The 15000-nt window shown below is 43.1% G+C and overlaps 1 protein-coding gene across 1 annotated transcript in view; it reads right to left on the minus strand.

Annotated features, from left to right (window-relative positions):
- LOC124397798 (WD repeat-containing protein 7) overlaps positions 1–15000 on the minus strand; it is a 96107-nt gene that overhangs the window by 41724 nt on the left and 39383 nt on the right. The window contains 1 exon segment of the mRNA XM_046867586.1: positions 7862–7975. Coding sequence (XP_046723542.1) covers positions 7862–7975 — 114 coding nt within the window.

Here is a 15000-nt window from a genome sequence, read left to right on the forward strand (position 1 = left end):
CAAAAAAAAACAAATTCAAAATCAAGATCTTCCGAACAGAACGCCTGTCTACGGTTTCATCAAAACTAATTCTCGACCACTAGAAATGTTTGCGAAGTAACATTTAACTTTAATAGCCTGGTCTTGTCCAGGTTGGTTAGCCACCTCGAGGCGTGGAAATGAGATGGACACAGGTGATATGTTCTACGATCCACAGGGCTTGTTTGTCTTTTTATTAAGTGGAGAGGCAATTTCTCTCACGAGCCTCTCTTTCTCTCTCTCTTTTTTTCCTCTTTCTCCTTATCCTTTGCAATGGCTGGCTCAAACACTCAATCACTGCAACAGCAGCGCAGCACCTTAATCAACTAACCTGAAATGGATACCACCCACACCACAGCACACAAGAAAGAAGGTGGAGCGCGGGGGAATGATGGGTGGGGTGAACAGAGGGGAAAAATAGGAATGGATGAACTTTCAGTGAAAGAGGACAGCATTACTGGAACATTGGAACAAGGGGAAATAAGAGTGATGAAAAATGAGAAAGTGTGTGTGAGGGGGATTAGTTTAGGCGGGGAAGCAGGATAAGGGAGAAGGAAAATGGAGAAGGGAGAAGAGGTCTATGGGGAGCAGCAGACGGACAAACCGTGACAGGGGTCTCGAAAACCTGACCCCTGACATCACTGCCCTGATGGGGTGAATGCTGCAGCCCAATCTGCTGGTCTAAAGAAAGCAGCTTCCACTTTATCCATCCATCCATCCATCCATCCATCCATCCATCCATCCATCCATCCATCCATCCATCCATCCGTTTATCTATCCGGTTTTCTCCTCTTCCTTCTTTTCTACCCCTTCTCCTTTTCCTTGTTTTTGGTCCACACATCTACCCTGTGTTCCGATATGTGGCTGGTTGTTCCGAGCAACATTTGCATGCACCAAAAAAGGTCCAATTTTAGAACTCCACCAGTACCAGCTGGGGGACGAGTAAACACACATTAGCAAGCTAACATTAATGTGCTACAGTTAAAGAAAAAAGCTGCATCAAAGTATGTTTCTACAATCCATGTTGCCACACAGGACCCATTATCTCAAGTGTTCTCAAAATGAGGACCCAGGGGTGGGGTGGGGTGGGGAGGTTAGGTTGGACTGCATTGTTGGCCTTTAATCCTGAGGGTCACACCTCACTGACCACAACTGCATCAGGCAAGTCCTGAAACAGCACTTTTTCACAGATGAGGGGAAAAGGGTTGCACAAGAAATAGATGATCAAATGGAAAAAACGAGAAAGAAGCAAAAAAGAAAATATACTTTCCATCCAGAGCTGAAATTCTGGTTCCGAAATTAATCACAAGAACATGGAAACATATATAATAATAAATAGGAAATCAGTTTGTAAATATGAGCTGGTCATTAGCATCTTTACAAGACTGCAACAAACTTCAGGCTGTTTTCATTTCTTTTTTTGTCTCCTTGAGGGGATCAAGTTCTCGACGTGCTTCACAAGTAGCCATGGGGTTAAAAAGAAAAAGAAAAAGACGTGTGGGGAGGGGGTTCGGTGGTGTGTGATGGCTGCCGGACTGTGGGAATGAGCGGTAAATAAATAAAGAAAAGCAGAAGGCTTTGTGGATTAAAGGATAAAAGCGGAGGAGAGGAACGAGGGAGGAGGGGCATCAGGGGGTCCGGGGCGACCCACTGGCATGCCGAGACAACACATTGACCTTTCACAACAGAAACTCGGCTAGAAAACATCAGCAATAATCCATCCACCATCTTTTTGCCTCTGTCCTCCAGCTTTTCTCGGATTCCGGTGTCCTAAAATGCCTGCCGGCACAAGTCTTAATTCTCGTCTGCATCAGTCTCGCTCCGATTCCTCATCAAATCAGCAGCACTCAAACTCGTTCTCCTCCCTGATGTATTTATTAAATGCCAGATAATAAAACAAGTTCCAATAATAAGTTAACAACAGTTAGTTGCCCAAGTACTATCCCAAGGCAACCGGTTGCTCTCCAGGGTCCTGAAAGCAAATCCTCCAGCACCATGTTTTAGACTACAGAAGTCTGTGGGGAGGAAAGGCACAGCTGCATCTTCTATACACAAGCAGTGGAATCGCAAAGGCTCGTCCCCAGAGATGTAGAAATCAGAATCCATCTCAAGAATATGCTCTCACTTGCGTTTGGGAAGATAATGTAGCATCAAGTCTCTTGAGTATCTGGTTCGCTAGCTTTGATATACATTGGCCTTCTGGGTTTTTTTTGACTGGCTGTATATAGGTTCATGAGTACTGCTTTGACTCAAGTGTTTCACACTTCTCTGGAGTGGTTCAAGAGAAAGGGCTGATACATACAGACAAAAAGGGGCAGATCTGTAGTTCTGTAATGAATCAAAGAAGAAGGAATGTCTCAAACTTTTCTCAAGTGGTTTAGGAGAAAAAGATGATACTTATGGACAAGTAGAGTGAGTTCTGTACCGAATCAAAGCTGACGGAACGTCTCACACTTTTCTCGAGTGGCTAAAGAGAAAGGAATGATACATACTGAAGAGGAGAGGGAGTTCGGTACTGAATTAAAGTTGAAGGAATGTCTCACAATTCTCTCGAGTGATTCAATAGAAAACACTGATACATACGAACAAGGAGAGGGAGTTCTGTACCGAATCAAAGCTGAAGGATTTTGGATCTTGAACTCTGAAGTATGCAAATTCAATCCTGAATCAGATGTGCTGCTAAAGTGAAATGTGATACTAAATACCCAAACGGAAATCTAGTAAATCAGATTTATAGAACAGAATCCATTCTGACACAATGCTATGGCTCTCCTAAGAGTTTTCCTGTTTTTGTTCATGTAACACATATGTAACATTTAAATCAGTGACACAAACTAAAGCAAAATCACCAAATCTGGTGGACGCAATGTCATCCATTGCGACCCCTTTTCATTGTTTTGAAGCCTAAAACCAAGCGTGGTCCACTCCTGTAGTAACCCGAGCGCTCTGACTGCTGCTGTCTGTCTCCATCACCTCGAAACCCTCCATCGCTGTCTCTGGTCAACACTCTGTTCTGTAATCACAGCTTTAAAGGTGGGCTGCAGAGAGCGAGAAGAGAATTGATCGCTACAGAGGAGACATGAAAGCCTGGTTACACCACAGATTACTACTGAGAGAGAGAGAGAGAGAGAGAGAGAAACAAGCGAGGAAGACAGAGGAGAGAAGAAGAAAAAGAAGAAGAGCGGCTGTGAGCGGTGGGTAGCTTCAGTACAGCTGCACAACCAAACCGATCAATAGAGTCCCATTGTACACAGAAGCATGTGGTCGAGAGAGAATGAGAAACAGCTCAAAAGGAAGGATGAGTGGAAGGAGGAGAGAGTGTGTGAGATGAGCAGGGGGCATCTGAGTAGATCTACGCTCTCTCTCACCCCGGAAAGAACTGAAGTCTGAGGGATGAAATAACATTTACAATGCGATTTAAATGACTAAATGAACACCAGGATGTCGTTCTTTCCTCCCGAGAAAAACGTTTTTTTCTACTGATAGATTTACGACTACAAATCTCACGTTTATACAAACAGACAAAAAAGTTTTTGGACACCCGAGCATAAGATTGTGCTTCTTTTTTGTACATCCCATTCCACATTTAATCTCCATGTGCTCTTATAAGCTCCATTCTTCTGGGAAGATGTTCCACTAGATTTTGAGGAGATTTATTCAGCCACAAGGTGTAGGTGATGTAGGGGAGGAGGTTCCTGGGGTGCTGTCAGAGTTTGCATTCATTATGTTAAATATGGTTTGAGCTCTATAGCAGGAGATCTTCCACTCCAACCCATGGAAAGCAGATCTTCATGGAGCTGGCTTTGTGCACAGGGGTGACATCATGCTGGAACAGGTTTAGGTCCACTAGTTCAGCTGAAAATTTCATGCTGTGGCATCTAAAGAAGCTCTGTACAAAACTGTGTCTCCCCAACTTTGTGGCAACAGTTTGAGGAGGAAAACATCAGGCCAGAAAAGTCAGTGATGCTTTTAATAAACAGAAGAAAGAAAAAGAGGAAAAGAACAAAGAGGAAGAGGAACAGGAAAATGAGAGAAGGAAGAAAAAAATGTGGAATTTGAGAAGAAATTGGAAAAGAAAGAGAAGAAGGAGAAGAAAACTAGTTTAAAAACACAGAAAATGAAGAAGGAGAAAATGAGAAGAGGTAAAGGAAGAAAGAGAAGGAAAAAGGTAGATTAAGAAGGAGTGGAAGTGGAGAAGAAGAAAAACATTAGGAAGTGAAGAAGGAGAAGAAGAAAAAAGGAAGAAGAAGAGAAGAAGAAACAACAAGGAGACTAGAAAAGAAGAACTAAAAGAGAAAAGAAAGATAGAAGGAGGATGAGGGTGACCCTAAATACTGCTCTTCACTCAATCAGTATAAGAAATATTTGAAGGATTCACTCAGCAGTTCATCTCTCTCTCTCTCTCTCTCTCTCACACACACACACACACACACACACACACACACACACACACACACACACACACAAGGTTAAAGCACTTTGCCTTTGACCAAACCCAGTGTGTGGAGGGTGAAAGTACTATTTTTAGAGATAAGAGCATTTTACACACACACACACACACTTTTTCTCCCTCACTCTCTCCATCCCTTTCTCTCTTGCTCTCTTTCTATCCCTCTTTCTCTTTCCATCCCTTTCTTTCTCTCTCTCCCGGCTGCAGTAATCGCTCGTGTGCTGTTGTATTTCTCTCTGATGGATGAATAAAGTGGTGGTTGGAGAAGATGAAGGCCTCTTTTTGCCCCCGTCTCATTTTTTACTCTCCGTCAACTGGGCTGTGACCTTTACAGCACACATTCGCTCCGAAACATTAGCCCCCCCTTCTCCAGCGTGGAGCAAAACACAGGGGCAGGGAGCGACATGTACACACTACATACACACTACATACACACTACATACACACTACATACACACTACATACACTACATACTCAATAATAGTGCTGCCTACAGTGATGCGCACACACAAGCACAAAAAACACACATGTACACACACACACACGCTTAAACATGCATCCATGCATGCAAACACACAGACACACATATGCCCCCACTCACAGATACACACATGTACACACACACACACACTTTTCCTGCAAAATCAACTGTGTATAAATATCAAGCTATCAGGCGTCGTAAGCAATCACAACCCGTATAAATACACCCCTCCCCTTCTCTCTCTCTGTCCACTTCCTGTTGATTGGCTGTTGCTGGTCAATAGCGCAGACAGTCCTGACAATTTATCATTTCTGAACTCTCATTTTTCACCTATTGACGACGCATTTTTCATTTATTCCTGCTGCAGTAAAGCCTAAAACACAAACACACACACACACACACACACACACACACACAGCTATCGGCTTTATCTCATACATACACAAATATAAATATACAAATTCACACACTCGCACACACTCACAGAAATTGATAAAGTGAAAGAGCACATACAGTATACTTTATATATTAAGATCTGCGTTCCATGGGTTGGAGTTATGTAACACTGGCTGCACCCCAGGCCTCCTCACCTCAGCTACATCAGTACCTGACTTTACTAACACCCTTATGGCTGAATGAGCACAAATCTCCACAAAATCTAGTGGAACATCTTCCCAGAAGAGTACGAGGTGAACAGGATGAGATGTTCAGTCAATCAAGCCGATACACACCGGAGTGTGTTTGACACGGACACACAGCTGGTCTGTGAAACAGCAATAAAAGTAGATACATGGATGTGCCTTTAAGCTCTGTGTGTGTGTGTGTGTGTATGTGTGTGTGTTTGTCTCTCCCTGTGCACAGTGGCCTTGCACGGTGGATTTGGTATCAATCATAGCTGAAGGTGACACACGGCGTGACAAAGTTGCACCAGCGTGGGTCACCTCACACCTCTTCACGCCTCACACACACACACACACACACACACACACACACACGGCCGATGGTGACACGAAGCGGAACCACAGGTTATCAGAGTAGCACTAGGAGGAGGGAGCTGTCATTACTTTCACAGTTATAACGGTTTATTCTGCTAATAGAGAGATGCTTGCAGTGCACAGCCACACACACACACACACACACACACACCTTCATGTGTATTAAAAAACATCTGAAATCCTTTAAGGAGTGTGAATATTAGCTAGCAGGCTAGCTTTAGCACATGTGTGACAGCAGTGAGGTGTGCAGTAGGAGTGGGTGGAGAAGAGTGATAGCAGGAGTGATTTGTGATAGAAGAGTATCTGTGAGAGTGAAAGGGAAAGTTTAATATCCTGGTATCCTGGTAATGGTATTAGCGATGAGCTAACATTAGCAGTGAAACATATGAACATAAGGTTAGCGTGCACTGACTGGCATGCTAGCACTAGCAAGGATTACATTACAGATTAGCCATATAAATGAATGAATGAAAATTAGCTTATTAAGTCAGAAATCCTGTCAGGTTAACTTGTTAGCCACTAAATATGTGTGTGTGTGTGTGTGTGTGTGTGTGTGTGTGTGTGTGTGTGTGTGTGTGCACGGGCGTCATGCTGAGGTAATGATGGTTGGCTGGATGTCATGGGAGGTCATTAGGATGACGCCGTCCTCCCATTCTCTCACATTTCACCTTCATCCCTCTATTTTTTTTCTCCATCTCTGTGTGTGTGTGTGTGTGTGTGTGTGTGTGTGTGTGTGTGTGTGTGTGTGTGTGCTTCCTTTCTTCCATAACCCCCTTAGGCTAAAGAAATGAAATTGCTATCTGAGGAATTTCACACGTTTTAAAGCTAACGAGGCTATTATCCCACACACACACACACACACACACACACACACACACACACACACACACACACACACACACAATTCCTTTTCCCTTGTGTTCCAAACATCACTCTGACGTCTCCTTGCTGTTTGGAGTAGACGTCGATGTCTGGGATGAAACCTGCAATCCATCGATCCTTTCAGCCAATGAACCACTGAACAGACGCTGTCAATATTAGCTAGTTTGCTAGCTTTGAAATCACCTAAAATATCCTGCTAGCGTGTATTAGCCATTAAATTAGCATGGCCAATAAAAATATTAACAATATATTAAAAATAAAATATTAAAAAAATCATTTATGAACCGTATTCTCTCATAAATCCTGTCAGGCTAGTGAATATTAGCTAGTATGCTAGCTTTAGCATTGTTTATTGACAATAAATCTCGAAATCCTGTCAGGTTTGTAAATATTAGGGAGTGAATATTCATTATTCATATGTGACCTCAAAATCCCACCAAGCTAGCATGGAATTAGCAAACATTTATGTACATTTATTTGAATTGATTAACAATAAACCTCAGAAATCCTGTCAGTTTATTGAATCAGTTACTATTGCTAACGTTAACAGTGACAATTCATGATATTTATGCAAATATATGAAAATAAAAATCCTCTCAGGAATTCCATCAGACTAGCATATAGAAGTATCTAGTATGCTAGCATTTAAGATTAAGAAAATTATATAAAATATTTATATTTTTTATATAAATATATAAAAAAAATAGTAGAAGCTCAGCTTTCTGAGAACGCATCGACAGCGACGATCGTACAGGAATGAGTAATGGAGTTAACACTAACTAATCTAGTTAATTAACTTGCCACGTAGCTCAAAAACGTGTCATTCTGTGGTTTCACATATTTCACGTCAATGTAACAGGGATTGTTCATGTTCACATACCAGAAATTGCACACAAATGGCAAAGATTTCCGACGTGATTCTTATTTTCGCTAGTAAATGTATATATTGCTAGCGACAATAAGAATCATGTGGGTGGGGGGAGGGGGGGTTGGAGGTCTGAGGGACTGGGGTGTACAAACTTTTGCTGCTCATACCTGCAGTGATGTCATCGTCAGTGACATCCAGCTCTTCCTCTGGAGCTTTGGGCTCAGTGGGCAGGGCTTCAGCAGGGGGAGGAGTCGGCTGGGCTGTCTCTGGCGCTGTTCCGGCTGCAACACACACACACACACACACCAGAGTGAAACTGACGTCTCCGCCATGTCTCGGTCTCGGTGACCTCATCAGAGAGGACAAACGTCTCCCTTGTTAATGTCACTAATTCCTCCTTGTTTGCTTGCGGCCTCGTTAACGACCTCATCAGCCCTTATTGTTTTGCACTATTGGACGCTTTATTAGCCTGCAAGCTTTCGCCATTACACTCGTTTACACTCAGCGCAATCGCTCCGGCCTGATCCCAGAATTAGCCAATTACAACCCGCTTTTCATTAAGAGGGCAGACGAATAGATCCTGCTGAAAGGTGAGGAACAGCTAATCTGAGCTCAGTGCTAATTAATGAGAGAGAGAGAGAGAGAGAGAGAGAGAGAGAGAGAGAGACGAGACATTAAAACAAAAAACAGGTAATTAAAACACCAAAAAATCCCAGCCAAAAAAATCAAGGACAAAAAAGAGAGGAAAAACAATATACAGAACAAATTTAAAAAGTAAAAAGAAAGAAAGATTACAGAGGAACAGAAAAGAGAGACAGACAGACAGTTAAAGTATAAAAAGAAAAAAAATGAAAGAAAGAAAGAAAGAAAGAAAGAAAGAACGAAAGAAAGAAAGAAAGAAAGAAAGAAAGAAAGAAAGAAAGAAAGAAAGAAAGAAAGAAAGAAAGAAAGAAAGAAAGAAAGAAAGAAAGAAAGAAAGAAAGATGTAGGATTACAGATAAGGACAGAGAAAGAAAGTGGCAGACAGAAAAAAGAAAGAATGAGTTAGAGAGCTAAAGAAAATAGAAACAGAGAAGTGTGTGTGTGTGTGTGTGTGTGTGTGTGTGTGTGTGTGTGTGAGAACAAGTGCCTTTATGTTTCAATTAACCTTCTTATTGACCACTGACATATTTAAAGAGGAGCACGTTTCCCTCTCCTGCTGCTCCACACACACACACACACACACACACACACACACACACACACAAAGACACAAAGACACACCCACGGAGAGACACACCCACGGACACAGACGTGGACACACACACACACACACACACACACACACACACACAGAGAAGAGCAGGTAATTGGGGAGTGTGGTTGAGGACTGCTGCGAGGTCAAACACCGGTGCCAATCGTGACACACTGCCTGCAACGGGGCCTTGTTAACCCACAACCTCCTCCTCCCCCATCCCTCTCTCTTCCTCATCCTCTCTTTTTCTTTCTCTCATATCCACAGGGGAGACGAATGCTGAGAAGCAACACACACACACACACACACACACACACACACACACACACACACACACACACACACACACAGAGTTTTTGGAAAACAAAAAGAAGAAAATAAACCTAATACAGTCCAGTGAGTGAACGAGTAAATGAGTAAGTGAATGAGTGAGTGAGTGAATTAGTGAGCAAATGAATGAATGAATGAATGAATAATTGAGTGAATAAATGAGTTGATATGTGAGTGAGTGAATGAACGAGTAAAGGAAGAAGGAATCGAGAGAGAAAAGGGTAAGACTGCAGAGGAACACACAATACCAGAACCACTGCATCCTCCTCACCTGCCTCAGGCCTATTTTAATCATCTGCACATCCATCCTTCCCTCCCCTCCACTCCTCTATTTCTCCCTCCCTTCCCTCCTTTCTTCCCCCTCCCTCTTTTTCTCCTAGGGGTCAAATCAGCGTGGAAATCTCAACACCAACACCCTCGGACTGTGGCAGGAAAAAGGGGATCCATCCAACCATCAATCCATCCATCCATCTATCCATCCAGGAAGAAACAATAGAGAGAAGAGACAAGAAGTGTGTGATGCACTCTTTCTCCTTCTTGTGTGTGTGTGTGTGTGTGTGTGTGTGTGTGTGTGTGTAGAAGTGACTTGGTGAATCTCGAGCAGCAGATCTGTCAGGACCCATTTGACCCAGAGCTACTCTAAGATCAGAGTGGACTACCAGATCACCATACACACATTCATTATTAATAACCCTCACACACACACACACACACTCACACACTCACACACTCACACACTCACACACACAAAGTATTTCCTCAGAAAACTCTTATTCTTTATATCTAATTATAATCTGACTTATTGCGTGTTTTCTGCTGGTCATGTGATTACTCAAAGATGAGACATTAAAAAAAGAAAAAAAGAAGAAGAAGAAGAAGAGAATGAAGAAGAAAATTAAAAAGAAGAAAAATAAAAAGAAGTAGAAGAAGAATATACCCACACTTATTTTGTGTATGATAGCTGCATTATGTGTCACATCCACCACAGATTTGTTGCGTGTAGGATACAGTAGGTGGCGTGTTTCCGTGATTAAGCACGTGAGTGAGAGAATGAATGAGTGAGGGAGAGTAGGTGAGTGTGTGAATTCATGAATGAGTGATTGAATGAGCGAGTAAAAACTGTAGGCGGCGTGTTTCCGTTTCCCCCCAATCAGTGTGTGTGTGTGTGTGTGTGTGTGTGTGATATAAAAGCCAGTCCCTGGAGGGACGTCGAGGCCTAAACTTGCACCAAAACGCTGAGCAAGGAGCTGCAGCCGAGAAAATCCCACCGGGGGCCTGGAAATGATCAACTCATTGGTTATATTGCTTTGAAGAATTGCTCTTGCTGAGGGAAAATGAAAAAGAAAAGCGAGGTGGCGGTTTCACGTAATGTGTGCACGTGTATGAGAAACTCGCACTGCTGCCGGATTGAATAAAAAATGATCCGAATCAAAAATCGCTGTTATTCCGACTCGAGCTGCCGAATTTACTGCGGCAGAGTCGCTCCGGCAAACGAATCCGAACAGACTCTGGAACACGTGATCGTGAGAGATGGTGCGTCTCTGAGGCGTGGGTGAATCACTGAGGGAATTTAATGATTGACGGGATCTGGGGAGATCGGAGTAGCAGTCTGTCGACTCCGTCTGAATGATCGGACGCAGAATAATACGACTCTGAGACGAACCAACATCAAACCAAATTCTCTTCTGAACTGTAACTTTATCGGTTTACAGCCGCGCAAATATTCACTAATCCTCATTCTCATTCTCAAGAAATAACCAAAGAACACAAGAGAAGCGTTGAGAAGAGATGAGACGAGAAGAGGAAAAAAAGAGAGAGAAAAGAGGAAAAGGGATAAGAAGAAAAAAGAAAAGAAGGAAAGGGAAGAGAAGCTGCTTTATATTACTCGGTATTAATATCGAAGCTGAAGTATGTAAATGTTGACGTAATGCATAATTAATCATGAAAGTGATGATCAGCAGAGTCTCGGCTCCACACCGAGTCGTCGTCGTGTCTCTTTCTGTCCCGCCTGATTTAAAAAAAGCCCCAAAACCCAAACCCCGGCTTTGTATCCGGCTGCAGAGATCTGTCTCCCGAGCCTGAAAGAAACTACAACAGACCCGCATTTTGTATAAGGCTTCTATAAAAACCTGTACATGTTGTGTTTCTTCTGTTTCAGCTCTATCCCCCCATTTCTTTCCAAGTCCTCTCCTTCTTTTTTTTTTTGCGCTCTCCCTCCTTTCTTGGTCTGTATGATGGACACACTGGCTGGCCCACATTAATTCTCCCTGCTCCATGCTTATCGATCCACGGCCTGCTCCCCAATTGCATTACACAGGCAGGCAGGCTGTTTTCTCACATTCACCAAAAACACACACACAATCAAAACACACACGCTATATTTAAGGCGGGGGGCGGGGGGTTGGAGTTGGGGGGTGAGGCAGCGAGGCGGCTCCTGATAAAAATAAGGAGAACGAAGAAAAGAAGAAAGAACTCGGGCTTCAGGTTCAGGCTGATGTGTTGGTTTTATTTCCATTTCAGTCTCCCTATACATGTTTGGTGTGTGTGTGTGTGTGTGTGTGTGTGTGTGTGTGTGTGTGTGTGTGTGTGTGTGTGTGTGTGTGAGAGAGTTAATTGACAGCTTCCTTCATTACACCAGCCCATTAAGCAGCCCGGTCTGTTTCCACAGAGCACTCACACGGCCCAGACGGCGAGCGAAAGAGACTCCATTCTCACGCCGGATGTGTCTAAACACAATATTATCACATAAACACTAAATTACACAAATACCCAGCGGTGCTCACGGCCCCCTGAACCCTGAGGGAGTCAGGAATTCCGAAAAAGCTCTTTCCGAGTCCAACGCGGCGTATTAGAGAGGGACGATACTTGACCGAGACGACGCGAGAGCACTGACAGACAGGAAATGTGAACCACTTCTACGGCTCACGCACCAAAACACTCTCTAGTCCTAAAGTGCTCCGTAATCGAGTTTGGGAAGGCAAACAAGTCGCGAGCGTTTAAACAAACTGAAGAGGGGAAAAAAATTATCCCGCTCATAGGACAGGAACATTCGAGGACGAATTGGAGAAAATCCATGGAGGTGAAACTGTTTCACAGAGAAACTCTGAGAAGAAAATAACATGTATAATAAATAAATAACATATCAGGGAATTTGACACGTGCTGCTCTTTTACCTTCCATCTTCTCACTGATCTGAATACGAGAATATTTAAGTTTGTTTGGAGATCAGTTCTTTGCCTTCAACACAAAGTTAAAGATGTAGATGTCATTCAGCATTGATAGTAACAATAACCACGCAACACAATCAATCACCATCAACACCAACGTTCACCATCAAACAACCATCAATCACCATCAACACCAACGTTCACCATCAAACAACCATCAATCACCATCAACACCAACATTCACCATCAATCACCATCAACACCAACGCTCACCATCAAACAACCATCAATCACCATCAACACCAACGTTCACCATCAAACAACCATCAATCACCATCAACACCAACGTTCACCATTAAACAACCATCAACACCAACGCTCACCATCAATCACCAACGTTCACCATAAAGCACCATCAAACACCAAAGTTCACCATCACCAACACCAACTTTCACAATCAATCACCATCAACACCAATGTTCACCATCACAACCATCAATCACCATCAACACCAAAGTTCACCATCATCACCCACACCAACTTTCACTGTCAATCACCATTAAAAGCAACGTTCACCATCAACACCAAAGTTTACTATCATCACCTACTGATTTCACTTATGGCTAAGATGTACCACACAAGGCTCAGCATCTCAGCAAATTTCGCCTCAACCTACTTCCATCCAGGAGGAGATACAGAGCCATTTGCACCACAACCAGCAGATTCAGGACCACCTTCTTCCCTACAACCATCATCCTACTGACCTCCACACTGCACCGCGAGGAGGTCTCACTGAGGTTTTACTGAATTAATTTATTAGAGGGACCAAGCAAGTAAACATTATGGAGACAAGCTGAGAGATGCAATAGGACGAGATGGTTTGGTCATGTGCAGTAGAGGGACATAGGGTATATGAGTGGAAGAATGCTGAGGATAGAGCTACTTGGCAGGAGTAAAAGAGGAAGGCCAAAGAGGAGGTTGATGGATGTAGTCAGGGAAGATGGTCTGAAAGAGGCAGATGTAAAGGACAGAGTGGAACGGAGATGACAGATGATCTGATGTTGAGACCCCTAACGGGAGCAGAAGAAAGAAGAAGATTCCCTGGTCATCATGCACCAAAGTTTATCTTTGGAGTCTCGCATAGGCTCATCTTAGTGTAGGCTCCTTATGGTTTTCTGGTTTCCTTCCAACCTCCAAAGCACTTGCTAGGATGATTGCCTATGCTAAAGGAGATATAGGAACATTTGTGGTGCTCTGGACTGGGGTCACATACAGGGTCATGTCCGGTTCCTCAGGATGAATTCTGGATCTGTTAATATTCTAAAAAAGATTCAGGATAAGTTTCGGATTGATGGCACACAAATAGAAACCTGTAGCGCAAAAACCTCCAACCTTCTCCAGAGCATCTCTAACATCTACAGTACTAGCATGACGACGATGGCATGGATTAAATTCCACAAGTCTAGTCGACATGTGTGTGTGAAGCTCTGAAAAAGGTTACACACGTTACGTTGTGTTCAAAACCCACGTTCAGAAAAAGATGTCGAGGACCAGGACGAAGAAACAGAAGATGGAGATTCATGGCGATCGATGTCCGAAATTCAAGCGATTTCTCCGTCCTGCCTTCCTCACGTCGCTAACCGACATTTCGGTTCCTCGGTAAGTGCAGGAAAAGGTCACTCATTCATGTCCTCGGCTGCTGCTGCCCGGTGAGCGTCTGCTCGCTCCACGTGACCTTTTCCACAAATCCGGCGTATAAATGGCCGTCACGGATGCGTGACTCGGAGCAGGAGCTGACTGTCAATCGATAGCGTGGTGTAATGTTTACGTTTATACATCTCGCTTCTCTCGGCGTATGCAGCGACTCCGAGGTGAGGAATTCAACTGCGACACCGATATGATGTCGGAGCGCCATTAGACTTTACATGTTAAACCTGAGATGTGATGAAGCCTCGGAGGGTGTGATCTGAAATTTAACCCTGATCATTTATCCAGATTTACTCCAAAAATCTCTATAATAACATTTTTTAGACCATCAGTTGTCTTGTGGACAGAGGAAAAGGGTGAGTACTGAGTCAATAAGCCAATTAGCGCTACTACAACTACTGTACAAAACCATATTATTACAAAAAACTCATTACATCATTACTTTAAAAAAAAAAAAAAAAAAAAAAAAAGGTCAATCAGTCTGAAAAAAATCCCAAGAACTTTAAATGTATTCCCATGTTCAGTCTCCAAAACCATCAAACGCTATAATGAAACAGGCTCTCATGAGGAGCCGGTCAGGAACGGAAGACCAAAAGCTACCTCTGCTGCAGAGGATATTTTAGAATCAGAAACTGTTGATTTACATAAATTTCTGTAAGACACATATTTCTACATCCACTATTTAGAGGAGACTGCATGAGTCAGGCCTTCATGATCGACTTGCGGAAGAGAAACCATTACTTTGGAACTACAACAAGCAGCTTGGGCAATAAACACAAGGAATAACCAGTAAATCAGTAGAAAACTGTCCTTTGGTTCTTGGGTCCAAATTTGAGATCTTTGGTTTTGCCATGTCTTGTTAGAGGTA

Source organism: Silurus meridionalis, chromosome 15 (assembly GCF_014805685.1).
Source record: "Silurus meridionalis isolate SWU-2019-XX chromosome 15, ASM1480568v1, whole genome shotgun sequence".
Lineage (NCBI taxonomy): Eukaryota > Metazoa > Chordata > Actinopteri > Siluriformes > Siluridae > Silurus > Silurus meridionalis.